A 27,949-nucleotide genomic window follows, 5' to 3' on the forward strand; every position below is an offset into this window, starting at 1 on the left:
ACTATGACATGGGTCTTTGGTCCTCCAGATAGTGAGTTGTATTGGTGAACTACAACTCCCACCACCCCCAGCAAACAAGACCAATGGCCAGAGGTGATGGAAGTTGTACTTTAGTAACATCTGGAAGTCCAGAGGCTCTCCACACCTGAATTGGAGGCTGGCTAGTAAGTGAAAACCATAGGTGCGCCCCTTGTGTTAGTTTATTTATTTCAGCTATATATATGTCACTTGATCATTGAAGTTTCTCAGCAGTGTGCAGAAAAATTACAAGTAGCATAGTGGGGGGAAATAAATTTAAATTAATCATACAAACAGAAAACCCCTTAAATGCCTGTTGAAATAGAAAAGTTTTTGTCAGTTCCCTGAAGTTCAACAGGGAGAGTGGCCATTTGAATGCAGTTATTTTTGCCGCTACGAGAAACATGTCCTGAAGTGCTGCCTTCCTGGGAAGGCTGTATAGTTTACTTTTCCCAAGGTTGGATTGTTGTATCCAATGTCAGTAGACCACTGAAATGAAAGGACATGACAAACCTAGCTCCATAAATTTCAGTAGCTTTAGTCTGAGTAGAATTTAGTTGGGTACAACCCCTCTGACTTTAAAGTTTCTTTATATCCTTGTTTTGAAAACTTACATGTGGCAGCTTGCTCTAGTAACATGCTGACATTTGGGAATTCAGAATGTTTGTTCGGGTCATGCTCTCTCCTTTTTAAAAAATATAAGGAGATTTCTATGTTAATCACTTGCCATTATAAACCTTATTTTCTAGGGTGTGTATGGCTTATCTATTAATACAAATGCATTTACGAGATGAGATCTGGAGGTAGTGCTGTGCCTGGGCCTTGCTGCAGCCGTAATGGAAGGGTTTCAGAGCAACTGGCAGAAATGATATTTCTCGATATTTGAACATCTCCCTTTTGTTTTGACACCTTGCCTTGAGGTTAATGAGCGAACAGTTTGATCTTCCCTGACATTTTGACTTCCTCCCCGAGGATAGCCTATTATCACTGTCTCTCCTCGAGCAGAGAAACAAGAGAGCTTAAAACAGAAGATTAAATTGCTGTTTGGCAATAGGCAGGTACCAGTAGGTTAAGCACTGGAGAAAGGAGCTGGTGGCCACCAGGGTGGGCGGGCTATCCCACCATTGTGGCAAAACTTAGATGCTTGAGTGCTAAGGTTCCAGATAAGAGTTCCTAAGGGTACAGTTGTTAGCTACCTGGAATTTCCTATGGAAAGCTAGTATTTGGCATAAAATATGGATCCCTAAGAAAATGTGGGGTTATGATAGTCTGGCCATTCCTTTGAGATTGTAATTACAGTGCTTGATTCCTGAGAAAATGGAAATGTTTTTTTCCCCACCTCCTCCCTCCTTGCAGAGAAACACTTGGTCAGCATGGGAGTAAAAATGGTTTCAGGACTGTCTTCCTGTGCAGCTTCAGACATGTGGTTTATATATTTATGTATGTGTTTGATTGGTACATTTATGAATTTTTATTATATATCTTTGTCGTTTAGTCGTGTCCGACTCTTCGTGACCCCATGGACCATAGCACGCCAGGCACTCCTGTCTTTCACTGCCTCCCACAGTTTGGTCAGACTCATGTTCATAGCTTTGAGAACACTCCAACCATCTCGTTCTCTGTCATCCCATTCTCCTTGTGCCCTCCATCTTTCCCAACATCAGGGTCTTTTCCAGGGAGTCTTCTCTTCTCATGAGGTGGCCAAAGTATTGGAGCCTCAGCTTCAGGATCTGTCCTTCCAGTGAGCACTCAGGGCTGATTTCCTTAAGAATGGAGAGGTTTGATCATCTTGCAGTCCATGGGACTCTCAAAAGTCTCCTCCAGCACCATAATGGAAAAGCATCAATTATTAGGCGATCAGCCTTCTTTATGATCCAGCTCTCACTTCCATACATCATTACTGGAAAAACCATAGCTTTAACTACACGAACCTTTGTCGGCAAGGTGATGTCTCTGCTTTTTAAGATGCTGTCTAGGTTTGTCATTGCTTTTCTCCCAAGAAGCAGGCTTCTTTTAATTTTTTGACTGCTGTCCCCATCTGCAGTGATCCTGGAACCCAAGAAGGTAAAATCTCTCACTGCCTCCATTTCTTCCCCTTCTATTTGTCAGGAGGTGATGGGACCAGTGGGCATGATCTTAGTTTTTTTTTTTATGTTGAGCTTTAGACCATACTTTGCGCTCTCCTCTTTCACCCTCGTTAAAAGGTTCTTTAATTCCTCCTCGCTTTCTGTCATCAAGGTGGTGTCATCTGCATATCTGAGGTTGTTGATATTTCTTCCGGCAATCTCAATTCCGGCTTGGGATTCATCCAGTCCAGCCTTTCTGCATATAAGTTAAATAAGAAGGGAGACAATATACAGCCGTGTCATACTCCTTTCCCAATTTTGAACCAATCAGTTGTTCCATATCCTGTTCTAACTGTAGCTTCTTGTCCCACATAGAGATTTCTCAGGAGACAGAAGAGGTGATCAGGCACTCCCATTTCTTTAAGAGCTTGCCATAGCTGTGGTCGACACAGTCAAATGCTTTTGCGTAGTCAATGAAGCAGAAGTAGATGTTTTTCTGGAACTCTAGCTTTCTCCATAATCCAGCGCATGTTTGCTATTTGGTCTCTGGTTCCTCTGCCCCTTCGAAATCCAGCTTGCACTTCTGGGAGTTTTTGGTCCCCATGCTGCTTAAGCCTGCCTTGTAGAATTTTAAGCATAACCTTGCTAGCATGTGAAATGAGCGCAATTGTGCGGTAGTTGGAGCATTCTTTGGCACTGCCCTTCTTTGGGATTGGGATGTAGACTGATCTCCAATCCTCTGGCCACTGCTGAGTTTTCCAAACTTGCTGGCATAGTGGGTGTAGCACCTTAACAGCATCATCTTTTAAAATTTTATATAGTTCAGCTGGAATATCATCACTTCCGCTGGCCTTGTTATTAGCAGTGCTTTCTAAGGCCCATTTGACTTCACTCTCCAGGATGTCTGGCTCAAGGTCAGCAACCACACTACCTGAGGTGTACGAGACCTCCATATCTTTCTGGTATAATTCCTCTGTGTATTCTTGCCACCTCTTCTTGATGTCTTCTGCTAGGTCCTTACCACTTTTGTCCTTTATTATGGTAATCTTTGTACGAAATGTTCCTTTCATATCTCCAATTTTCTTGAACAGATCTCTGGTTTTTCCCATTCTGTCGTTTTCCTCTATTTCTTTGCATTGCTCGTTTAAGAAGGCCCTCTTGTCTCTCCTTGCTATTTTTTGGAAATCTGCATTCAATTTCCTATATATTTCACTATCTCCATCGCATTTTGCTTGCCTTCTCTCCTCCGCGATTTGTAAGGCCTCATTGAACAGCCACTTTGCTTTTTTGCATTTCCTTTTCATTGGGATGGTTTTCGTTGCTGCCTCCTTTATAGTGTTACGAGCCTCCATCCATAGTTCTTCAGGCACTCTGTCCACCAAATCTAAATCCTTAAACCTGTTCCTCACTTCCACTGTGTATTCATAAGGGATTTGATTTAGATTGTGTCTTACTGGCCCCGTGGTTTTTCCTACTTGCTTCAGTTTAAGCTTGAATTTTGCTATAAGAAGCTGATGATCTGAGCCACAGTCAGCTCCAGGTATTGTTTTTGCTGACTGTATAGAGCTTCTCCATCTTTGGCTGCAGAGAATATAATCAATCTGATTTCGATGCTGCCCATCTGGTGATGTCCATATGTAGAGTCGTCTCTTGTGTTGTTGGAAAAGAGTTTTTGTGATGACCAGCTTGTTCTCTTGACAGAACTCTATTAGCCTTTGCCCTGCTTTGTTTTGAACTCCAAGGCCAAACTTGCCAGTTGTTCCTTTTATCTCTTGATTCCCTACTTTATATATGTCTAAGACCTTACAATTCTTATAACAACCTCAACAGTTGTGCTATGCTTTTCCCCAGCCCTCCTACTGCACTTGGAGTGGTGGGATGATCCCGGCAGCTGCTATGCTTCAGAGGTGCTGTGAGGGCCTCTGGAGCACCTCAGACTACCTGGTTAATCCTCTTCCCCTCTCTATATTAAATGTTGGAACAGGGGAGGATAGCGAGGCACTGTTGCTGAGGTTTGGAGATGCAGCACAAGTCCTAGGCAAGAAGGCTCTGCCTCTTTTCTTTGGCCTTCGACCTCCCCCCCCCCCCCCGGTCGGCCGCCCATTATCCTTCCTGGCTGAGGGCGGGTCAAAGCCAACCTAAGCAGTTTGGAGGCACCAGGTAAGCCCCCGCTCAGTGCCGCAAACCCTGCCCACCTGTGGGGAAGGGAGGGCGGAAGTTGTTGACCTCTTCCTATAGCCAAGCCATTGTTGGAGGAGGGTTAGGTTTCACCCCGTCCCATCCATCTCCTCCATTATGTGGTTTTATATGTGATGTGCTACTAGCGCAACGACTGGGCTCAGTTCATTTTTTCTTCCACTCTTAATTTTGTTGAGCATTTGAAAGAAGGCACCGAGTCCCCTCCTGTTAAATGCAGGCCAAGCGTGCTCTGGCTGTTCTTTCTGTGTGTTTGTTGGCCATGGGGTGAGGGCTGCAGATATTTTCTCCTATTCTGCTTTTAAGCGCATTAACACAATTTTCTGGGTTCCTGTCCAAGCAAACTCCTTTTAATTCTCTCCCTGGGACTCCTCTCTAGAACTTCATGCATTGCTTTTGCAGTCTGCAGACTCTGATAACGCAGTAACCATGTTCCAACATATTAAACTTTTAACATCCTCAAGATTCAATTAATCTTATCTTTACAACTCCCAATTACAGGCACTAATTAAGTGAAAGTAGCATAGTAGACCTAAGGATGTTGCATTAATCATCTGCTGCCTTGTATGCCTTTTCCAAATCCTTCGACATATTCCCAGAAGGAATGGAATAGTTCAGTTCCTGTTCATTTTTTTTAAAGGGTTGTTAATCCCACAAAAGAGTGTTTGGATCTGGATTAATTTACTCATTTGTTTCATGTTACCAATAAATGGCATTAAAAAAATTAAAAAGTCCAAGATGAGCAAAACTGAATTATTTGATAATTACACAGTTTAAAGGGCCATTGTTGTGGCTTTAGTTAAAAGAGTTGTGGGTCACACTAAAGATGTCTTCTTATTTCATAAGATTAGCTGTTACAGGATGGCTTTCTGTTCCTGGAAAATTGTTTTTTGTTTCTGTTTTAAGCTGCCAGTTTAAATCAGCTTAAACACTAAGTCTTGAAGAATCCTCTTTCTGTACAATTTTTCTTCCTGGACATCCTGCTACATTAGATTTTACATTATGAGTCTTCAGATCACTTCAGAGGGCAGAAAATACCACTTTGGTCTAGAGAGAATTTAGGATATGATTTCCATTCTTTCGTTTGAATTTCCACTATGGTTAAAGCCACCCTTTTCAGAGTATTGCAAGCTTCTCTCATGGGAGGGGTGCAGCAGGGTGATAAATGAAGCACTGAGTGTGTACACAAGCACTGAGGCAAGAGTATTATTTCCAGAAGGCATGGGGAATCTGTCTTAGCCACAGGGCTGCATTCCCTCATGAGAAACCTTCTGGGGCCACATGCTAGTGGTGGGTTGGGCCAGAGGCAAAAGTTCCCTTAGAGGAGTAGGGTACATTCTATCCATGCAAAAATCAGGTTTCAGTCTACTGTTTATGCACTTTATATCATTCTGATTTTGCTGCTTGTGGGAACAAGGGGCGAAGAGCTATAAACAGCCTTGAGGTCCTGCCCTCTGACCAATGAAGCAGTACAGTGGTACCTCGGGTTACAAACACCTCAGGTTACAAACACTTCGGGTTACAGACTCTGCTAACCCGGAAGTAGTACCTCGGGTTATGAACTTTAACTCAGGATGAGAACAGAAATTGCGTGCTGGTGGCACGGCAGCAGCAGGAGGCCCCATTAGCTAAAGTGCTACCTCAGGTTAAGAATGGTTTCAGGTTAAGAACGGACCTCTGGAATGAATTAAGTTTGTAACCAGAGGTACCACTGTAGAAAGGTAGAAGAGGCCCTGAGGAACTGCAGAAGTATCCAAATGTGCAGGATCTCCTGGTTCAGTTATTTATTGGTGCAGAGGGTGGGTGGAGATTAGAGCCTATGGCTTGCTCTAGATACCTCTTCAGGGAAACCATGGTGGATCGAGGGTGTCAATTTGGGCCCCAGGTTATGGGTGCCCAGTGGCACCCACGACGTAACGTGACTTCCATCACACACTGTTAGGTAGGCGTGCCGCAGCGGTGCTTCTGAGGCTGCATGGTGTGGTAAGAATTCACGTCTTCACCTCATTGTTACCCAGGTGAGGATTTTGAATAAACCATAGAAACAAGGAAACTATTTCCAAGTCCAGCACCCATATTTAGGGACCCAGTGTTGGTATTATAGCTATTGCAATAGGGCAGAGCTCACACCACTCAACGTGCCAGTTGAGAAGGTCTGCCCCAAGGCACTTCGAAACAAAAGCTTATATAGTAGTTCAAACACAGCAATCAAAGAGTCATAAAACATATTCACATTCTACCAGAAGTTCTATCAGAGGCCTGGCAGGGCCTCGGACATTGCTTCCAAGGCCACGGCCAAAGCCTCGAGAGACCTCTGATGCTGCTTCTGGTTTTATAGCAGTCGCTTGGAGGCTTTACCAGGCCTTGGACATCACCTTGGAGGTCGTGTTGGGCCTCTGATTCAACTTCAAGTACAAAACCAGAAGTTGCGTCAGAGCCCTGTAGTCTTAGCCCCCACAAAAAAATTGTGAGTGCCCAGGCACCCAGCGTCCCCTAGAGATGGCGCCAGTGTGGTGGATGGGGGTAAGTAGCGTAATCTACAAACAGGTTCTCAGTGAATCAGTGTGGTAATGAGCTCTGTTTTTAAAATTTCAGTGTTACTGATGAGCACTTTTGTTTCCATTGCTAGGTATGCTATACCTCCAGAACATGGGAAGCGGTTGGAGAGACTGGCAAAAGGTAAGTTTGTATCTGCTAGTGACCTTGTATGTTCAAGCAAGGATCAGGAAAGGCCTTGGAGAATAATTTTTAGCAAGTGCCAAAAAACAAGAACAGTAGATGCTTGCCTTATCTCACAGGGCAGGTGGTTCTATAAGCTGGAAACCACAAAAAAAAAACCTCTCCAAGTTGTCACAAGATGGACCTTTCGGAGGCTGTGCAACAACCACGAAAGCCTTGTTCAAATATTTTAGTGACTTGGGCTGGTCTATCCAGTACACAGCATTTCCTCAGATAACCTGTTCTAAGTTGTTTAGGGCTTCATAGACCCAGTAATATGTTGGCAGCCACTGCAGTTCTTTTAAAAGTGGTGTAACATGCTTCTGGTAAGCCTCTCCTGTTATCAATCTAATTGCTCTGGACCAGCCTTAAGGGCAGCCCCATGGCGAGCAGATTACAGTCGCCCAGTCTTGAGGTTAGCAATACATGGGACACTGCAGTCAGGCTTTTTGAGTCTGGGAACTCTTGAGGTGCTCTTAACCAATGCAGCCAACTGAGCCTCCAGCAGCAATGATGGACCTAGGAGCACCCACAGACTATGCACCTGTTTCTTCAGTGGGAGTGCTACTCATCAAAAACAGGGAGGTCACCTAATAATTCCTGGACTTAGAAAACCCACAAGGCCCCTCATATTGGGATCCAGCCTCAGCTTCTTGGCCTCATCCAGACTGCTGCTGCATCCAGGCAGCATGCCACAATTTGCAGGCACATTGTCTTCGTCTGTGATCTTTGAGAATTCTTGGAGAACAGGTGAAGTCCCTACAGTTTGGAAGCGGGCAAATGTTTCCATCTTCAAAAATGGGAAAAAGGGAGACACAGGTAACTACCACCTGGTGAGTTTGACTTCAATACCAGGGAAGGATCTAGAACAGATAATTCAACAGTTGGTCTGTGAGCATTTAGAAAAGGATGCTGTGGTTACTATGACCCAGCATGGGTTTTTCAAAAATAGGTCATGCCAGACCAATCTGATTTCTATTTTTGATGGAATTACAATCGTTGTGGATCAGAGAAATGTTGTGGACACAGTGTATCTTGATTTCAGTAAGGCTTTAGACAAAGTCCCCCGTGATATTCTCTCAAGGAAGCTGGTAAAATGTGGGTTGAACGAGGTAACTGTTAGGTGGATTCGCAGCTGGCTGACTGAGCGAACCCAAAGAGTTCCTCATCATCCTGGAAAAAAGTGACAAGTGGGGAGGCAGAGTTCTGTCCTGGGCCCATTGTTGTTCAACATCTTTATAAATGACTTGGATGAAAGAATTGAGGTGATGCTCATCAAATCTGCAGATGACACCAAACTGGAAGAGGTAGCTAATGTCGCAGGAAACAGAAACAGAATTCAAAATGACCGTAACAGATTGGAGACCTGGGTGCAAAATGAATTTCAAAAGGGACAAATGCAAGGTTCTGCACCTAGGGAGGAAGAACCAGATGCACAAATATAGGATGGGGGACACCTTGCTTACTAGAAGTACATGTGAAAAGGATCTAGGTAGGGGTCTTGGTGAACCACAATCTTAACATGAGTCAATAGTGTGATGCAGCAGCAAAAAACTAAACTAACTAAAGCTATTCTAGGCTTCATCAACAGAAGTAGTGTCCAGATCAAAAAGTAATAGTACCACTGTATTCTGCCTTGGTTGGACCATGTGTGGAATACTGTGTCCAATTCTGGGCACCACAATTTAAGAAGGATGGTGACAAGCTGGAATGTGTGCAGAGGAGGGCAACCAAGATAGTCAAGGGTCTGGAAACTAAGCCTTATGAAGTATGGTTGAAGGAGCTGAGTATGTTTAGCCTGGAGAAGAGGAGACTGAGAGGAGATATGAGAGCCATCTTCAAATCTTTTAAGGACTGTCACATGGAAGAGGAAATAGGCTTGTTTTCTTCTCTGGAGGGTAGGACTTGAACCAATCGCTTCAAGTTACAAGAAATGACATTCCAACTAAACATTCAAAAAAAACTTTCTGACAGTAAGAGCTGTTGAACTGTGGAACAGACTCCCACAAGAAGTGGTGGACTCCCCTTCCCTGGAAGTTTTTAAACAGAGTTTGGATGGCCATCTGTCATGGATGCTTTAGCTGAGATTTCTGTATTGCAAGGGGTTGGACTAGATTTCCCTTGGGGTCCCATCCAACTCTATGATTCTTGGCTCAGATCCAAAATAAGTGTGTCATTAACATACTGATGATACTGTGTTAAAACAGCATTGGAAGCAAGGTGGTACCTTGTGGCATCCCATAGAATCACTAGCAGGAACTGAAGTATAGTCCCTTAATGCCAACCCTGCAGGCAGGAGCAGAATATTGCCTCCAACTTCCAACCCACTAATGAATTATTTTATTTATGTAACAAAATGTATATGCCACTTGATTGTAATAAAGCATCCAAGCGATTTACGCTAAGCGAGTTTAGTAACACACCATGGTTAATGGTATCAAAAGTCACACCTTGTCACACTGCAAACAGCTTGTTAAAGAGTCAATATGGAGTGTCTTCATTTGTTCTAGGTGAATACTATGAATATGGCCCAGAAAGTGTCTTGAGATAAATTGGAAGCTCTCTGCCCCCCCCCCCAAGCAACTGTTGTGAAGCAGAGCTCTTGACTTTCTTACCTGGTAGTATTGGCAAAATCCTGAACTTGGAGTCAACTGCTCATCTCAGTGTAACCACCACTGTGATAGTGCACTCCAATCATTTCCTTAAATGTGTCACTCGAGCTTGGTCCAGAATTTTTTTATTAGCTATCAGTAAGGATTCCAGAATTGCTGTTTGCCAAGGAACCGAAATAGCATGCAAAGGGTAGCAGTTTCCAGTACGAAAAAATGAAAACTAGCTCTGGCGAGCACCCGGAATGAAATGCTGAGTTGGTGCAAATGTGTATGTGATGTATTGTTGTGAGAGGACCTCTTGGAGCATACACTTATTTATTTTATTTAATGGATTTTAAAAGTTGATTTTCTGGGAAAGTCCATTCAAAGTGGGTTACAACATTCAGAACCCCCACAATGGGTGAACAATAAATAAGCTACACAAACCTGTAAAACAACAACCCACAATTAAAACAATGACAACCAGACAACAAACAGTAATATCTCATGCCTGGAATAAATTTGCCAAAATCAGACCTCTCCAGAAAGGGCCCACAATTGGCATACCAGCTGAAACTGGTAAAGGTATCTAGGCTTCCCCAGTTGGTTCAAAATCCAATATCACTCACTCCCAAACAGCATATTTGACCTTTGAGAGGGAGTGCTACCCCGTCCATTACCAGCTGTAATCCTCCTTCTGGAGCTGGAGTCTCCCAGCCCACAGTGCCTATGTCTTGCTCAGAGTTAATTGTGGTTTGTTTGCCTTTGTCCATCCCAGAGCGGCCTCCAAGCATCAGTTCCAATTTTCAACAGCCTCTCTGGGGTCAGAAGAGGGAACCAAAAGGTAGAAGTGAGTGGCACCCATTCTTGGATGTCTTCCTGCAGCATCTTCATGTAGATGTTGGATGACATGGGGGTTAATCTAGAACCCTACAGAGCCCCATAAATCAATAGTCATGGGGAAGAGCAAAAGTCTCCCCGCATCACCTACTGAGTACATCCAGGAAGGAAGGACTGAAAGCAGCCCAACCCCAACAGATGGCCCAGGAGGTTACCATGATCAATGGTACTGAATGTTGCTGCAAGGGCCAGGAGGACTTACAGGGTAGCACACAAACCCTGTTCACCCTCAGGCACCTGCTGGGGTGACCGAGACTGTGTCCATTCCCAAACCAGGGCTGAATCCAGATTGGAACGGATTCAAATAATCAGCTTCATCCATAGCCTGGAGCTATGTGGCCACCAGCCTCTTAATCACTGCCCCTAGAAAAAACAGATTTTGAGACTTGTCAATAATTATTCATAATAACAAATTTTAAAACCAGCTTTACTAACACCTCCTTGAGGTAGCTCTCCTTCCCTTAAGGAAGCACCGAATCCTTATCTTGATGTTTTCACTAGCCCAGAATCAAGCAAGCAGGTGGTAGCCTCATAGCTCCAAGCAGCCTGCCCACAACTTAACCACTTGCAATTTATGACATCCTTTGCCCATGTTGGTGTATCAGTGCTTTGTTTTTCTATTTGGCAAAGGAGGAATCTTTGTAGCAGTTCTGACTGAAGCTCAGGGTGAGGCAGGTTAACCTCTTTGAAGCTGTTATATTTTTGAACTTTCTGTTTTGCTTCCTGTTTTAAAACAAAGTACGGAGCATTCTAGTCAAGCAGTAAAGGATCACACAGAATACCAGAGCATTTATTAAAACAGTACATTATAAAAGAGCAGAACTTGATTGAAGCCCTTCTAAAGAGCTCTGTCCCTCTTTGCTAGCTTCTGGACTGACAGGAGTGAGGTGGTCATGTGACCTGCTTGGGCCCCGGACAGAGGTGGCTACAACCCCCTTAGCAGAGGCTATTCTGTTTATCTCAATTCAAGTGGTTCCTTCAGATAACCAAGACCCCAGACTATTTGGGGGTGTAAACACTAGCTCTTTGAATAGTGCCTGAAAACAAGCTGGTAACTAATGTACTGTACTGTTCTAAGGCCAGTCTGCTGCAGCTGCCCCAGCCAGTTTTAATCAGTAAACTGGCTCCCATGCTTTAAATTAGCTAATTTCTTTTAGGCAGCCTTCAAAGGCGCACCCATCTTAACAGTAGTCACACCAGTGACCTGGGAAGGAAACCAGAGGCTCCTGGGGGGATTTAAATGGTTATGTTTTAAAATGCTTGTCCCAGTGGAAAGTAGGTTTTGATATGTGTGCCTTTGGAATGGTGTAGGCTAGGGCAGGATAGGCAATATCCCTCTGCTTGCTCTCTTGATCCTTACTGAAAACTTAATAATAATGCAGAATGTCTTCATAATACGTTTCTCATTTCTTCATTTGTATTTAGTCTGTTAAATACAAACACCGTTCATATTGATTGCTGAGCATTTTTCATTTAGAAAGTGCTTACAGGTTCAATAATTGTGGATTTAGTGGGGCATAATTATCGAAGTTTTTTGTGATATATATATAACAAGGCATGTGCTGGTTCAGCTGTCAGTGTTATGTTAAGGTCTGAATACCTCTTTGTGGGGATGATAGTTTTCTCATCTTTCCTTGCCCCTCTCTACTGCACTATCAACTCCATGACATCCTCCCACTTTACAGGTGAAACTCAGAAAATTAGAATATTGTTGAAAAGTGCATTTATTTCAGTAACGCAACTTAAAAGGTGAAACCAATATATGAGATAGATGCATGACATGCAAAGCAAGATATGTCATGCCTTTATTTGTTGTAATTGTAATTATTTGTCATTAGGAGGGCCAATTATAAATGGAATGTAATTAATGAAATGTAATAGCGATGTTTATTTTTGTATTATTGTAACTATTTGTTTTATTACTGTGGAATTTCCAAAAGAAAGCATTTGTAAAAATTAAAAGAAAAATTAAAAATAATAAGTTGTATTACTGAAATAAATGCACTTTTCAATGATATTCTAATTTTCCGAGTTTCACCTGTACACACCCTGGGCAAACTGAAATTTTAAAAGCCACAGAATCAAGAACACGTGTGCAGACCCTCCACGTGTCCCGATTTTCCAGGGACGTCCCTGATTTAGAGAAGCCATCCCGGTTTCTAATTTTGAATGTCACACTTTTCCTTAGGATGTCCCTATTTTCACTGGAGAAATGTTGCAGGGTATGGAGCTATTCAACCCCTGAGCCATTTGAAGGCGATCCTGTATAGCGAAGATTTTTTAAAAAATGTTTAATGTTTTATTATGTTTTTATTTATGTTGGAAGCTGCCCAGAGTGCTGGGGCAACTCAATAAGATGTGTGGGGTATAAATAGTAAAATTATCATTATGGAATGGGACATCCCTATATCCATCAGAGAAATATTGGAGGGTATGCATTTGGGCCTGCCCCCCCCCGGGCTAGCGCTCCCCCCCCCGGGCTAATATAATTTATGTGGTGAGGTGGCAGCTGCCCAGAGATAGGCTAATTACTTGATAGGCAGTCCCCTCTGTGACAGAGAGCCTTGTAGGTTAAAAGGTGCTATATATTATAGAAGAATACTGAGCAGACACCTGATAAAATTGTTCCATTGAGGATTTTTGGCCTGATAACATCTCTCTCCTCCTCCTCCTCTCCCTTCATCACACACATGTAAGGCCCCTGTGGGCCTTTGAGATGCAGTCTTTTCTGTTTCCACTACCTCTCCAAACAGCAATAGCAAGATGTCAACTCTATTCCCTGTGTTAATATTTAAAATAATTAACTTAAAGCTTGGTTTATTCACTGGGGGAATATTTTGATGCAAGTCATCCTTCACCTATTTGAATGCTTTGAAAGGGAAGTGACCATGCTTCAGCCAACATGGAATAGGTTTTAGGGACTGGCTTACTCTCACTTTACCCACACACTCTAAGAATAGAGTGGTGTTGGAGGAGCTGTTGGTACCACTTGACAACAGGAGTGCATCCTCCTCTGCATATGAGTCTGTGGTCTTAAAGCAGTGGTTCTTGTTGCATTGTCAGACATCAGCTTCTGCTGTAGTCAGTTTACTGTTGCTTGAAGGAGAATAGATTGGTGTGAGGCAGCAGTGTCTCATCCCTTTTCCAAGATTGCAGAGTGAGGGGGGTAGAAACCCCCAGCTCCCACAGCATCATCTGGCCTTGTTGTAAGTGACAGTAGAAGTGAGTCCCCTCCCTTCCAAAGGAATTCCAAACGGCAAGGTAAAGCAGGGTTTTATTTAGTAACACCAAAATATTACTGGAAGTTTAGAGCTGCTGGGTGACAATGAACACTATCCAGACAGCTGCATTTCCCCCCTCTTACTTTCAACACTCAAAGTAGTCTGTCAGTGTGTGAAGCCTTTTCATTGACATACCTAACTGACCATTTCCGGGGGGGGGGGGATAAGGCTGGCCAGTGATTGGACTGAAATTATAGTGTCAAGTAAATAGAAAAACACATGAGGTGCCCAGATGAAGGAAACCATCATTGCCTTTCTCTTGGAAGCCATTCACTCTAGTGACATCGTATAAAATAGAAATAACATATTGAAAACCACTGACTGGAAAATGAGAGCTTCAAAGCAATTTTATATTCACACCATTTTCACTCGGTCATATGTCAAAGCTTTACAAAAACTACAATTTCAGCAAGCATAGAGCTCCATAAGTCCCAATTGCCCATAAGAGGGTATGTGTATGTGGCGTTTTGTTTTTTAAAATAGAATTTGGAAATCTGCATTAAATGAAAAGCATGGAGTGTGGCTTTCATTTTAAGTATATCCTTCTTATTTGAACCTAAAGTTGGAACAACTTGGAAATTTTGGGTGTTGTTTTGTTGATAGCTTTGCCAAATTATTTAGCTCAACACTCCGTGCTACTGACCAGTCAGATGCCCCAGGGAAAACAAAACGATCAGGGTGTGTCAGTCACACCCCAGCACCTGTTAACTGGAGATACACTGCATGGATGTTTGACTTCTAAGTTTTCATAGCTAATAACTGCTGATAGATCCCTCTTCCACATTAATTAGTCTGATTTTTAGCATACACAAAACACCTTCTGTGTACGAATGTTTGCTTAAATGTATACAGTAATACCTCGGGTTACGAACGCGATCCGTTCCGGATCGCAGTTCGTAACCCGAATAGTTTGTAACCCGAACGCGATGCGCAGCGCCATTTTGTGCATGCACAAAGGCGTCACGCGTGCGACGAAAACACTTCCGGGGTTGCGCAGTTCGTAACCCGAACTGTTCACAAACCGAGGTGTTCGTAACCCGAGGTACGACTGTATTGCATTTTCCCCATGGCATACACAAGGTGGGTAACAACGTAATACAGTTGTACCTTGGATCCCGAACACCTTGTGAGTCAAATGTTTTGGATTCCGAATGCCACAAACCTGGAAGTGAGTGTTCCGGTTTGTGAACGTTCTTTGGAACCCAAATGTCTGACGTGGCTTCCAATTGGCTGCAGAAGCTTCCTGCGGCCAATCGTAAGCCACGCCTTGGTTTTCAAACGTTTTTGAATTCGAACGGACTTCTGGAATGGATTCCGTTCGACTTCTGAGGTACCACTGTACACTAAATCATTACTTTTTATAAACTTCTCTTAAAAACTTCAAGCACCTGACAGAAAATAGAAATGTGTCTTCTCTGTCTGCTATGGCAATAGCTGTTCCCCTCTGCTAGAGTTAGAGAAGCACTTTTCAGTTTCCAAGAGCTGGGCCTCAGCAGAAATGAGATCACATTTATTTCCTTAATCTCTAGTACCAGATTTCTAGGAGTTTACAGGTTTATCATATCAATAGTCTGTTTACCCTCTAGACCAGTGTTTCTCAACCAGTGTGCCTCCAGATGTTTTGGGACTACAACTCCCATCATCCCTAGCTAGCAAGACCAGTGGTCAGGAATGATGGGAGTTGTAGTCCCAAAACATCTGGAGGCACACTGGTTGAGAAACACTGCTCTAGACTTGCATATTCAGGTCTTAAACAAACTCCCCTATTGCATTTGTGGTTTAGGAGGAGGTGGGGTCAGCCTTTGCTGTGAAGAGCAACAAACAGCATTAATGCCCTGCCTTCCAGTGCATCACTGTTCCAAAGATGTTCAGAGCATGGAATGAGCTTGCAATTAATATGGAAAATGAATAGCTAAGCTATAAATGGGCTCGCTGGGAGAGTTGCAGAGCCCATGGAGGGACCATTAATGTGTTGCCACGTTATTGGTGCTAATCACTTAAAATGTGCTCCTTTATTAGTAGCTTTAATGAGAGCCACTTAAACTGTGCATTAAAAAGAGGAACTGCAGAGAAGGACGATGAACTGGGTGGCAGGCACTCATAATTCTAATTGAAATGCTTTTAGTATGGGGGGGGGGGAGTTGCCAGAAGCCAGTAATTCTTTGCACTTTTAAAACCCTCCTCCATTATGTAGCATCAATTAGTGTTTTGTTGTTCAAGTGTTGGAATTATATTTTGCTCCCTGTATGCTTCCTCCTCTTCTCTTCCTCCACTCCCAGCATTCTCTCCCTGCCTGCCCACTGGGATCTGTTTAATCAACAGCTTATAATGGACACATTGACTGATGCAAAATCCTAAGGCTAGAGAGTGAGTTACTTCAATGCCATGAGTCATGACCAGGATCATAAAATCATAGAATCATAGAGTTGGAAAGGACCGCAAGGGTCATCCAGTCCAACCTCCTTCAACACAGGAATCTCATTCATAACAGATGGCCACCCAACCTCTGCTTAAAAACCTTCAAGAAGGAGAGTCCACAACCTTCCAAGGGAGACCGTTCCAATGTCGAACACCTCTTACTGTCAGAAAGTTTTTTCTGATGTTTAGCCAGAATCTCCTTTGGATCAATCTAAGAGTAGAAAAATAACTTACACTCCCAGATGCCATTCTGAAGCCAGCAGCACATTGACACTAGCATCTGGCCTTGTGCAATAATGAGAAAATGTAAATTCCTGGGTGCCAGAAGCAAATGCCAGGTGCCCTTGGGGAATTTTCCAAGTCTGCTTCCAGTTGCTTGCAGCATGTGCTGGAGCCAGGGCCCACAATGGTGTTGCCTTCGAGGTAAGGTCCTTATTTTCCAAATTTTGCAACAAACTCTTAACAGTACTCTCCTTCAGAGACATGTACAGTGAGGACAACTTTATCAGGGGCCAGTTCTTATAAGCATTAACATATTTGGTCACAGTGATAGAAAACAGACAAGATTGCTCTCTGTGGCTGAATTTTCCGTGCTTTGCCTCATTTTTCAAACTAGTTTATCCTCCTCCCAGCACAAATGTTGCATCTGCCACCTCCATTATTTTCATGCTTCAGGGGAATCCCCAGATTTGCTTTTGCACATGTAACCAAACAAATTACTGTTTGAAAACAAAATTTATCATCTTCCTAAATTAATTTATGGCCTGGTTATAGGAATGGGTCTGGAGAAGCCTTTGGCTAGCACACTTCCTTCCCCTCCCTTCTCCTTCTGCACACATGTAAAGGAGATTGAAATCCTCTGCCATCAGAGCCATGACTCAGTGGTAGAGCATTTATTTTTGCATGCAGAAGGTCTGTTTCATCTCAAGGTAAGGTTGGTAGAGACCCTACATGAAACCCTTGAGAGCCATTACCAGCCAATCTGAATGATACTGAGCTAGATGGACCCAATGGTCTGACTCTGTACAAGGCAGCTTCCAAGGTTCCTAACTTGGAGAACTGGATTCTTCTAGCCATGGTTAGTTGATTTAATAAATGTGTTTATAACTGTATGTCATACAGTACAATACTTACAATAAAATACAAATTGAAAACCTTGTAAGACAACAAGTGTTTGTAAGCAGGTGGCCCTGTGGTCTAACCCACAGAGCCTAGGGCTTGCCGATCGGAAGGTCAGCAGTTCGAATCCCCGCGACGGGGTGAGCTCCTGTTGTTTGGTCCCAGCTCCTGCCCACCTAGCAGTTTGAAAGCATGTCAAGTACAAGTAGATAAATAGGGACCGCTTCAGCGGGAAGGTAAACGGCGTTTCCGTGTGCTGCTCTGGTTCACCAGAAACAGCTTAGTCATGCTGGCCACATGACCTGGAAGCTGTCTGCAGACAAACACCGGCTCCCGCGGCCTTAAAGCGAGATGAGCGCGCAACCCCAGAGTCGTCCACGACTGGACCTAGCCGTCAGGGGTACCTTTACCTTTACCTTTACCTTTAAGTCAACAAAATGATATTACATGCAGTATTAAAAACTGACTTTATGCCAGGAAGATACAAAAATTATCCAAACCTGACCGAAATAATAATTCTGCAACTTCAATCCCAATTGTTTACTAAAGGCTACATTGCATATTTAAAGCATTTTCTAACCCTTGAAGAATGGTGTCTGGCTTATGTCCTGAAGAATTGCATTCCATAATTGTGGAGCCACTGCCAATAATGCTGTCATCCATGTGCTCTCCAGTCTCACCTTGATAGGTGAACACCTCAGTAGGGCTTCAGAGGTATGGGCAGGCAGATAGGGATGCTGGTGGTCCTTCAAATAATCTGACCCCATGCTATTTAGAGCTTTAAAGGTCATCTCCAGCTGCCTAAGGTTGAAGCCATTTCCACTGGAATCCATGGCATAGGTGCAAAGGAGGTTTATTATTGTATATATTTTGAATTCCAAATTCAATCAGAAGAGCCAACAGAAGATATTGTGGTATCAGAACAAGGCAGGTACACTCATCCACTCGTGGTGGCATTTTGTACTTTAATAGATGAGTGTCTCCTTCAGGAAAGTGTAGCATTTCTGCCAGAGGACATTCAGGCCCTACACAGACACAGGTTACAGACAATGAATGGACTTAAATATGCAGGCACAGCAGGAACTTTTAAATCAGTAGTACCTATAGGTCCCATGGACTGCAAGAAGATCAAACCTATCCATTCTTAAGGAAATCAGCCCTGAGTGCTCCCTGGAAGGACAGATCGTGAAGCTGAGGCTCCAATACTTTGGCCACCTCATGAGAAGAGAAGAATCCTTGGAAAAGACCCTGATGTTGGGAAAGATTGAGGGCACTAGGAGAAGGGGACGACAGAGGACAAGATGGTTGGACAGTGTTCTCGAAGCTACGAACATGAGTTTGACCAAACTGCGGGAGGCAGTGCGAGACAGGAGTGCCTGGCGTGCTATGGTCCATGGGGTCACGAAGAGTCGGACACGACTAAACGACTAAACAACAACACCTATAGGTGAAAACCTTTGCATGTTGATGGAAGTGATGTCGATAGCAGGATGTGGAGTCTCCACATAGTACTTGCTAATGTAAGGGTTCCATCTAGATCAACAAAGTATTATGAAAGGAGCAATAATTGAATTGAAAGGGCATGAGCATTTGTGTAAGGATACAGCTTTTCTTCTGAACAAGGGGTTATTCAATGCTGACATGACCGTTGTCCTATTCCAGACATTCTGCCTCTGAAGCATTTTATTTAGAAGGAGAGGAAGGTGCTCCAGATTTAAACTGAAGCCATTTTTTACACTCCAGAGCTTGAACCAAGGAGAGGAAAAAATGAGGATGTGAAAAGGGAGATTAAATCATTGTCTCAGGATGTGTTTTATGCTGCCACTAATGGAAGAATGAAGCCAGCAAGGCATTCTCAGCTTGGGTTAGCTATAATAGCAGGATTGGAAATAGAAACGTCAATGAAGTTGGAGGCCTACAAGGTCATTGTCTGCTGCAACATAGTTTGAAAAACTGAAAATAGAATTGACATGTAGCAGTGAGGGTACTGTTCACAACTCCTGAAAATCGCCATTGCACATAACTGCATATGTTGCTTTTGACAACGAGAGCCAATTTGTTAAGTGGGTAAAAATGCATTGTATGGCAGTACTGTATAGGTGTTTGCAGATCAAGACACTAAAGCTGGTGAAGCTAATGGTAGAAATGGAGGAGATGTGTGGCATTGACACAAGGCATACTGAAAGGAACAGGATGTTGGCCATGACTTAGTTGTGTGGGACAGTTACATTTCTACTAGATTATGCTGTTCTCAAAATGGGTGATATGCCTTGGATTCTGTTGCCGGCTTCAGATTAAAGGAGGACTAGTTTGGGTGCAGTGGAATTCAACAATACTCTCTGTTCCTCAGCAAAATATCAGGTCAATATTTCTGATTATAGATGTAGAAAAAAAGCTGCACCGTGTGTCTCAACCTGAGTGTGATTAGATCTACATAATAGTTGCACATGACCTTGCGATTGAAAGAGTGATCTTGATGATACAAACAAAGGAATACTTTCAGAATTCAGTAACCACTTTGCAGGATTTCACACAAAATGGCCCATTTGGTGCTTATTCAGTCTGGAATACTACTTTGCTGCAGCGTTATTCAGAAAGATGGTTTCAGGGATATATCTGAACTTTTGCAAGCACGTGCACCGGATTCTGCCAGCTTCTAGAGAAATCTTGAATGCCGAAGAGTAGTTTAAATAAAAGAACAAATACCTTATAGAATCATCATAGAATCATAGAGTTGGAAGAGACCACAAGGGCCATCCAGTCCAACCCCTTGCCGAGCAGGAAACACCATCAAAGCATTCTTGACATATATTTGTTGTAGTTTTCTAAGACTCAGCATTTTTTCTTCATTCTTCAGGTGCATTCATGTTACATACTTCATAACGGCATGAGTTTTTTGTGGGATACTAAGAACTTGCATAGATTATTTCCTGCTGATTTCGAGGGAGCACAAAACCCCACTTGAGAACATTCTTCTTAGTCAGGCATCCCCAAACTGCAGCCCTCCAGATGTTTTGGCCTACAACTCCCATGATCCCTAGCTTGCACAAACCCAGGGGCTTTGCCTGCTGATTCATCTTCATCTGGTCATAGTTAGTCTGAGCATGTTCAAACGATATTTATTTGAGTTTGTGGGTGGGGCAGGGAGCTCCCTATTACACTTTATTACTTTTCATTATTATTATTATTATTAATATCAATATTAATATTAATATTTTTATTTATTGTATTCCACCCTATACTCTTAGATCTCAGGGCAGTTTACAACATAAAATCACAATATAAAAGTCACAAAATACATAATAAAAACCCAAACAACCCAATAATCTCCCCCTTTCCACAACACATTTAAAAGGGCTGGTTAAACAGGAACATTTTTGCCTGGCACTTAAAGGTGTATAATGATGGCGTGAGCTGAACCTTGCTGGGGAGAGCATTCCACAAACAGGGAACCACTGCAGAAAAGGCCTGTTATTGTGTTGCCACCCGCTGAACCTCTCATGGAGTTTGAGGAGGCACACAAAGAAAGGCTTCAGAAGTTGATCTGAGAGTCCAGGTAGGTTCATATGAAGAGAGGTGGTCCTTGTGCATCTTGCTTGCCTTGTTTGAACTTTGAAGGTTTATGATGGTGCTGCCTCCCCACCCCCCACCCCCCACCCCTTAGAGCTTTTATACATACATGAGAAAAATGATGCCTGGATAAGTAACAAGTATGCAGCTGTTGGCACTTCCTCTAGGTAGTTAGAGGGGATTCCCTTGGGATACAAAATCATAGATCAGGTTTCCCCAAACTGCGGCCTTCCAGATGTTTTGGCCTACAACTCCCATAATCCCTAGCTAACAGGATCAGTGGTTGGGGAAGATGGGAATTGTAGTCCAAAACATCTGGAGGGCCGAAGTTTCGGGATGCCTGTCATAGACTCATAGAATTGTAGAGTTGGAAGGGGGCCTGAGAGTCAGTGATGGTAATAGTTTCTCTCCTGAATCCTCCTGCAGGATTTTTCCCTGGGAGCTCTCAAGGGTGCGACGCCTTCCTCCGCCACAAGATGACCCTCATTTCACCATCTATCTTGAAGAAATACGGCATCCCCTTTGACCGGGTATGTATGGATAATGTTTCAGGACACCCACAGGTTTTCAGAGAATGCTGGTTGAGAGCTGAATCCTCCAGCAAACTGTTATGTTACATTAAGCACTCAAAAGTAGGGTTCTGAGCTAGGTTCAACGTTCTGGTTGTGGGAAATAACTTGATGGTGGTGCATTTTTACTTCCACATACAAATCTATAAATTTTGTTTTATTATTGTGAACCCTTTGAGATCCATGGCGGTTTGAGATTGTAATGGTTGAAAAAGAGCCATCAAAACTAGTACCGTGGAACTTGTGAAGCATGGTACTCTTAATTCCTTCCTCAACAGCCCGTCTAGCTGGGTTTCCCAATTGAAGAAACCCAATTGAAATTGATCTTGACAATTGGCATTACCCAAGAATGCCTGATGTTGTGTGGCACCATTCACTTGAGGACATTGTTAAAAAAAAAAAAACCCACCACCATATATTTGTGACTGGTTGATAGCTAGAATAATTCTCAGGGTTCAAGGAAGTGTTTTTCGCTTGATGACCTTGGCCAAGTCTCTCACCCTTACTGTTGGGAGGATAAAATGGGACCACTTTCATGTCTGCTACCCTAAATCTGTGCAAAAATGAAATAAAAAGCTGTAGCACAAGATCCTGCCAGGAATTAGCTCCATTCTGCTTCTCTTCCTTTGTCCCTCTCAAAGGAGTGTGGGAACTGAAAAACAGGGTAGAAATTCAGTTCCATTCCCCCATTTCCTGCAGGGGAGGATTTGTGTTGGAATCCTACAGGGACTTAACATTTTGGAGCCTTCACATCTCCAGTCCACTATTTTTCTTTCCCAGTTGAACTGTTGATGTTTAAGGTAGTTTGCAGTTGTGTGGATATAGAAGACAGGTTAAGCAAAGCATGCATTGACCATTAAGCAACACATTGGCCATTAAGCAACCTGCATAGCTCTTTTCCAGTGTGTGATGATGTCTTTATTGAAAATGGAGTGAGAAGAATCATTTCAGCTTTCAGCATAAAAAATAGAGCTATAAAAGTTTTCCTGAATTGCACACCTCTCTTTACGCTTCCTAATTATTTTAAGGATGTAGGAAGTTTAGTGCAGTCTTAAACTCCACCTGAGAAAGGGGTATCACACAGTCCTGAAAGAAATGGCTGTTCACAGTAGGGAAGAATATGACTTGCAGCACACCAGGGAGGGTGTTCTATCTTTGGCATTAGGACTTTGTGTTCAGCCTGCTTTTTCTGACACTTTATTTGTCAGACCGAGTAGATGTTGGTCAGGCTGGAGCATTTACACAGAACATGGGAGAGAGCCCTTGCAAAATCACCATGTTAGCTATGTGGGAAACTGGCATAGAATTCTGTTTAAATGTGTACACAATGCAAGAATTGTTGTTGTTGTTGTTTAGTCGTGACTCCATGGACCAGAGCACGCCAGGCACTCCTGTCTTCCACTGCCTCCTGCAGTTTGGTCAAACTCATGTTCGTAGCATGATCCTTCATTGATCACTGCCTTGTCGTGGCGAATGGGCTTGAACAACTCAGAGGAGCTATGAGCTATGCCGTGCAGGGCCACCCAAGACGGACAGGTCATAGCTGAGAGTTTAGACTAAATGTGATCCACCTGGAGAAGGAACTGACAAACCACTCCAGTATTTTGCCAAGAAAACTCCATGGACAAAGACAACAATGCAAGAATAGAGGCCTCTTAAAGGCTGGTGAATGTCTGAATATTGAATGCCTTTTCTTTTGAAGGCAAGGGAAAGTTGGCCTTAAGATTATGAGGGCCTGGCCCCCAGCAGGGGAAGGGGGTTGCTTTTCTGACAGCTCCTTGCTCCTCCTCTGAGGCCCATTGTGGTAAGGTGATGCAGGAGGAGCTCCTTTGTGTAATCAGCCTGGGCCCCAAGCAAGTCCAACCTAACTTAAAGCAGCAGCCCTCTCCAGAAGTGGCCTCCATTCACGGAAAGCAAGCTAAAGGTTCCTCCCACTTCTCCCTCCACAAATGCATCAAAATTCCTGGCAAGCTTCAAACAGGGCAAATACCTGGGTGTTTATAAATCTTAGTAATGGTATTTACTTCTCTAAAGAAATCAGATCGATACCTGAGCTTTTTAATAATTAAAAATGTGTATTTCTGTAATCCGCTATTGATTTCTCCATTTATTCTGTGAAGGCCTTGCAGAAGTCAGTAAATTCAGGGCTTTTCACTGTGAGTGGCAGCCGGTGCTGGCTTTTCCTCAATAGTTATTACTTTTCTACCCAAGCCCATCCGTCACCTGGAGTGCTTTTCTAATTTATTGGCGGGATAATGTTGACAGCAGTGATGTGAGGAGGATATGCACTGTGGGTCTTGGGATGAAGACACAGGGATGTAGATTTTCTGACAGGAGCATAATCTCTCTGTCTGCTTAACTTAACTGTCTGCAGCTTTGCCTTGATTTATGAACAGGTTCAAATGGAGCTGGGCACCAGAGGCCAGGCCTGAACTTCTCTCACCTGTATCTGGAAAAGCAGAGGAATACAAAGCCTCTTATAGTACTGCTGTCAGGCTGGCTCTCCTCAGGGGAGGGGAGGGAGGTCGTGAGTGCAGATGGTTGTCCCTCTTAAACATTCTTTTGAGTAAAGTCCTCATGCTTAAGAATTAGGCTGTGACACATTAGCACCTCAGTAAGGTGCAGCAGCATTTTAACCAGTCACTTTTCATGCCTCAGGAGCATTGCTTGCTGTTGCTGCTGGTCCTGCCTCAGTCAGGGCTGGCTGAGGACATTTTGGCCCATCAGGTGGAAAAATCCTTATGGCATTACCCCTTCTTATGTTAGTTAATGCCCAAGTCAGTCAGTTGGAAAGTTTTTGTACAAATATGTGGTAATAAGGATAGAGACAACCAATCCAGAGGGTGGCAGACTAGTTGGTGATGCTCTGCAGACCTGATGTTAATTGTTTTCAGTGGGACCCCAGTTTTTAAAGCAAACACCCAAGTTGTGAGTTCATGGAGGTGTGTAGAAGGCCTTCCTTTATGCATTAGCCAGTTTCCCACTTCTGCGGTTGTCCAAATCAAATCAAATGATCTGAGGAATCAAACTCTGCTGTTGCAAACGTGATGGATATGAAATTGGTGCTTGACATCCTGGTTCTTTAATCTCATCCTATGAAAGTTTCTCCCACTCTTGATTTCTTCCTTGGTACCTCTGATTTAGATGTCTCACATGTGTAATATAAGTGAAACGGGAATGATTTAGGAGAAAGTGGGGAAAACCTTTGTGAAAGACACAAAAACTTGAAAGCAGAGTTATCCCCCCCCCCACAGCAGCACCTAAGTTTGGGAAGAATACCTGGGGCCTGTCACATGAGGATGCTGCACATTTGCCATGGCAACTGAAATTGTCAGACTCAATACTGTCACTTTGATCCCCTCCTGCAGACAGTGACAGCATTTCTGTAGTTTATGGTGGTCTTGAGATTTCTTTATTATATTTCATAGAATCGTAGAGTTGAAAGTGAACCAAGAGTCATCTAGTCCAACCCCTGCAATGCAGGAATCTCAGCTAAAGCATGCATGACAGATGGTCGTCCAACTTCTGCTTAAAAACCCCCAGGGAAGGAGAGTCTGCCACCTCTTGTGGGAATCTGTTCCACTGTCAAACAGCTCTTACTGTCATAAAGTTTTTCCTGTTGTTTAGTCGGAATCTCTTTTCTTGTAACTTGAAGCCATTGGTTCAAGTCCTTCCCTTCAGAGCAAGAGAAAACAAGCTTGTTCCCTCTTCCATGTGATATCATATATCCTCTTAGTTGCCTCTTTTCCAGGCTAAACATACCCAGCTCCTTCAACCATTCCTCATAAGGCTTTGTTTCCAGACCCTTGATCAGCTTATTTGCCCTCCTCTGCACATGTTCCAGCTTGTCAACATTCTTCTTAAATTGTGGTGCCCAGAAATGAACACAGAACTCCAAGGCAGAATAGAGTGGTACTATTACTTCCCTTGATCTGGACACTATACTTCTGTTGATGCAGGCTAGAATAGCATTAGCCCTTTTTGCTGCTGCCTCACACTGTTAACTCATGTTAAGCTTATGGTCCACCAAGATTCCTAGATGCTTTTCACATGTACTACTGGCAAGCTAGGTGCCCCCACCTTATATGTGTGCAGCTGGTTTTTAACCTGGCATTTGTCCACATTGAAATTCATTTTGTTACTTTGGGCCCAGGTCTCCAATCTCTTAAGGTCATTTTGAATTCTGATTCTGTCTTCTGCGGCATTGGCTACCCCTCCCAGTTTGGTGTCATCTGCAAATTTGATGAGCATCCCCTCAATTCCTTCATCCAAGTCATTTACAAAGACGTTGAACAACAACGGGCCCAGGACAGAAAGAACCCTGGGGCACCCACTTATCACTTTCTCCCAGGATGACGAGGAACCATTATTGAGTACTCTTTGGGTTTGGTCAGTCAACCAGCTACGAATCCACCTAACAGCTACCTCATTCAACCCACATTTTTCCAACTTCCTCACAAGAATATCATGGGGCACTTTGTCAAAAGCCTTACTGAAATGTTTTTGTTGCATGTGACGTCTGGCTGGAGAAGTGTGCCTTTGGCCTTCCCAGCACACTAAAATATTGTGGGGCTTGGATTTCAGGCAGCATAAAGCCAATGTGGGGGGAGTTGGTTGGGACCCTGGTGGGGCATGCAAAGAGTTTATTGCAGGTCACCTGGGTTGGTGAATGTATGCATTTCCTCCCTGCATTAGTTTGTTCCCATGAGAATTCCTTGTGGAAAACCATATTTCTAGAAGGGGTAGCTGTCTTTCCTAACAGATCCCACAAAGATATATGGAGAATCCTGAAAGCAGCCCTGGGTCACCATAATCAGCCCACCATCTTGGTTTCAGTGAAGGGGTACTTCTTGTCACTTCTCTTACTACAAATACAGATTTATTTCTTTCAAAAGGTCGCATTGCCTTGGTTGAAGCTTTGCTACCTCCCTGCTTGATAATGGCACATTCATTTCTTCCTTCCCCGTTTTCAGATCACCCAAGAAGCTGGAGAGTTCATGATTACTTTTCCTTATGGCTACCATGCAGGATTTAACCACGGGTTCAACTGTGCGGAGTCCACCAACTTTGCCACACTTCGGTGGATCGACTATGGCAAGATGGCTACTCAAGTAAGTTCCCACGTCCTGGTGCTTTAGTTGGTATGGGGCAAATTACAAGGCATGCCTTGCAAATTGGGAGCCAGTCTGCCTGGCACAGGTTTCTTGCTGATTTTCTGCCTAAACTGTGAATGAATCATTTAGTTCACAGCAGCATCATGGTTAATGCTACCTAGCTGAAGTTTGCAAAGCCACTTCAAACTCTAGTTTTAAAATCTTTTTCAGATGGGAACTCTGCCTAGTGTTAACAGATAGAGTTAGCACATATAAGGCTTAACTACAGTCAAGGCAAACAAGGAGCGGGTGTGTATGTGGAACGTGTGCTGGGGTTGGAAAAGAGTGCACAGTCCTCAGGCTGGCTCCCAGTTAGCAAACCATGGTTTCCTGGGGTTTACCGTCATTTTTTACTCAGCTAAGGATATGTGACTCAGACAGCAACTTCCATCTATTTCTGGCAGGTATAATAATAATAATAATAATAATAATAATAATAATACCCCGCACATCTGACTGGGTTTCCCAAGCACTCTGCAGCTTACAACACATTGTAAAACATTAGACATTAAGCTGGTTGTTTGTATGCCTGGAGCCTCTGTCACATGCACCCAATGGTTCTTTTTCCTTTGATGTGGCTAACAAGGCACACTGCTGCAAGCCCAGATAGTGTGCTGCAATGTAACAATATGTTTGTGTCTGTCAGTAATTTTCAAAGTGTGTGCCATGAGAGAACTACTCGTGTGTGAGAGAGAGAACAGTTAAATGGTTAATAGGTCCTAGTTGGGCCAGAGTACCTGTCCCACAGAGAAAGCTGTCTGCTGTATCTCTGCTTGATTTACTGCTCTTTGCTTCTTTCCAATTAGCCTGTGGGCAGATACTTCTGCCTTGTCTCTGCCTCTGAGGTGTGACCACCAGCTATTCCTGAAACAGAGTAGCCCTTCCTGGACGAGGTTGACTACTGCTACCTTATATGACCCACCTTGACTCGTGGAGAAATGGGTTGGGCTTGCCTCCGGTAGTCAGTTTCTACTCTTGCACCTGAAAAGGTTTATTTTCAGACTATGCAAGAGTTGAGGGTTCTTCCAGCTCTGAATTGGAGTGAGTCTCTACTTCCAGGTCTCTGGGAAATTACTGATGCAAGTGAAGCACACATGAGAAATTGTAATCCCAAGACTCGGTTTTAAAGTAATGCTGAGGCCTAAGTATAAAATTGTGTCTGAAGACCTTCTGTTTTAAAACAAAGCATGCTGATCTAAGCAAATTTTATTATTAGAGGACTTGGAATCTGATCCTGTCTGCTGTGGCCTTGCTTGCTAGGTTTTCACCCCAACAACTCTAATTTCATTGTTTTGGACCCAAGAAAATGGTAGTTTGTCATGGAAATTCTGAGAAGCATTTTTAACTATG

General features: G+C 43.4%; 1 protein-coding gene across 5 annotated transcripts in view; it reads left to right on the forward strand.

The window, feature by feature from the left end:
• KDM4B (lysine demethylase 4B) overlaps nt 1–27,949 on the forward strand; it is a 203,598-nt gene that overhangs the window by 74,064 nt on the left and 101,585 nt on the right. For all 5 annotated transcript variants that reach the window (XR_004692781.2, XM_035119108.2, XM_035119112.2 and 2 more), the window contains exons 6-8: nt 6,910–6,959; nt 21,304–21,407; nt 26,420–26,557. Coding sequence is in view for 4 of the 5 variants with exons in the window: in XM_035119108.2 (XP_034974999.2) it covers nt 6,910–6,959; nt 21,304–21,407; nt 26,420–26,557 (292 nt within the window). In the remaining variant the exon portion in view is untranslated. The remainder of the gene's footprint in view (nt 1–6,909; nt 6,960–21,303; nt 21,408–26,419; nt 26,558–27,949) is intronic.

Source organism: Zootoca vivipara, chromosome 6 (genome assembly GCF_963506605.1).
Source record: "Zootoca vivipara chromosome 6, rZooViv1.1, whole genome shotgun sequence".
Lineage (NCBI taxonomy): Eukaryota > Metazoa > Chordata > Lepidosauria > Squamata > Lacertidae > Zootoca > Zootoca vivipara.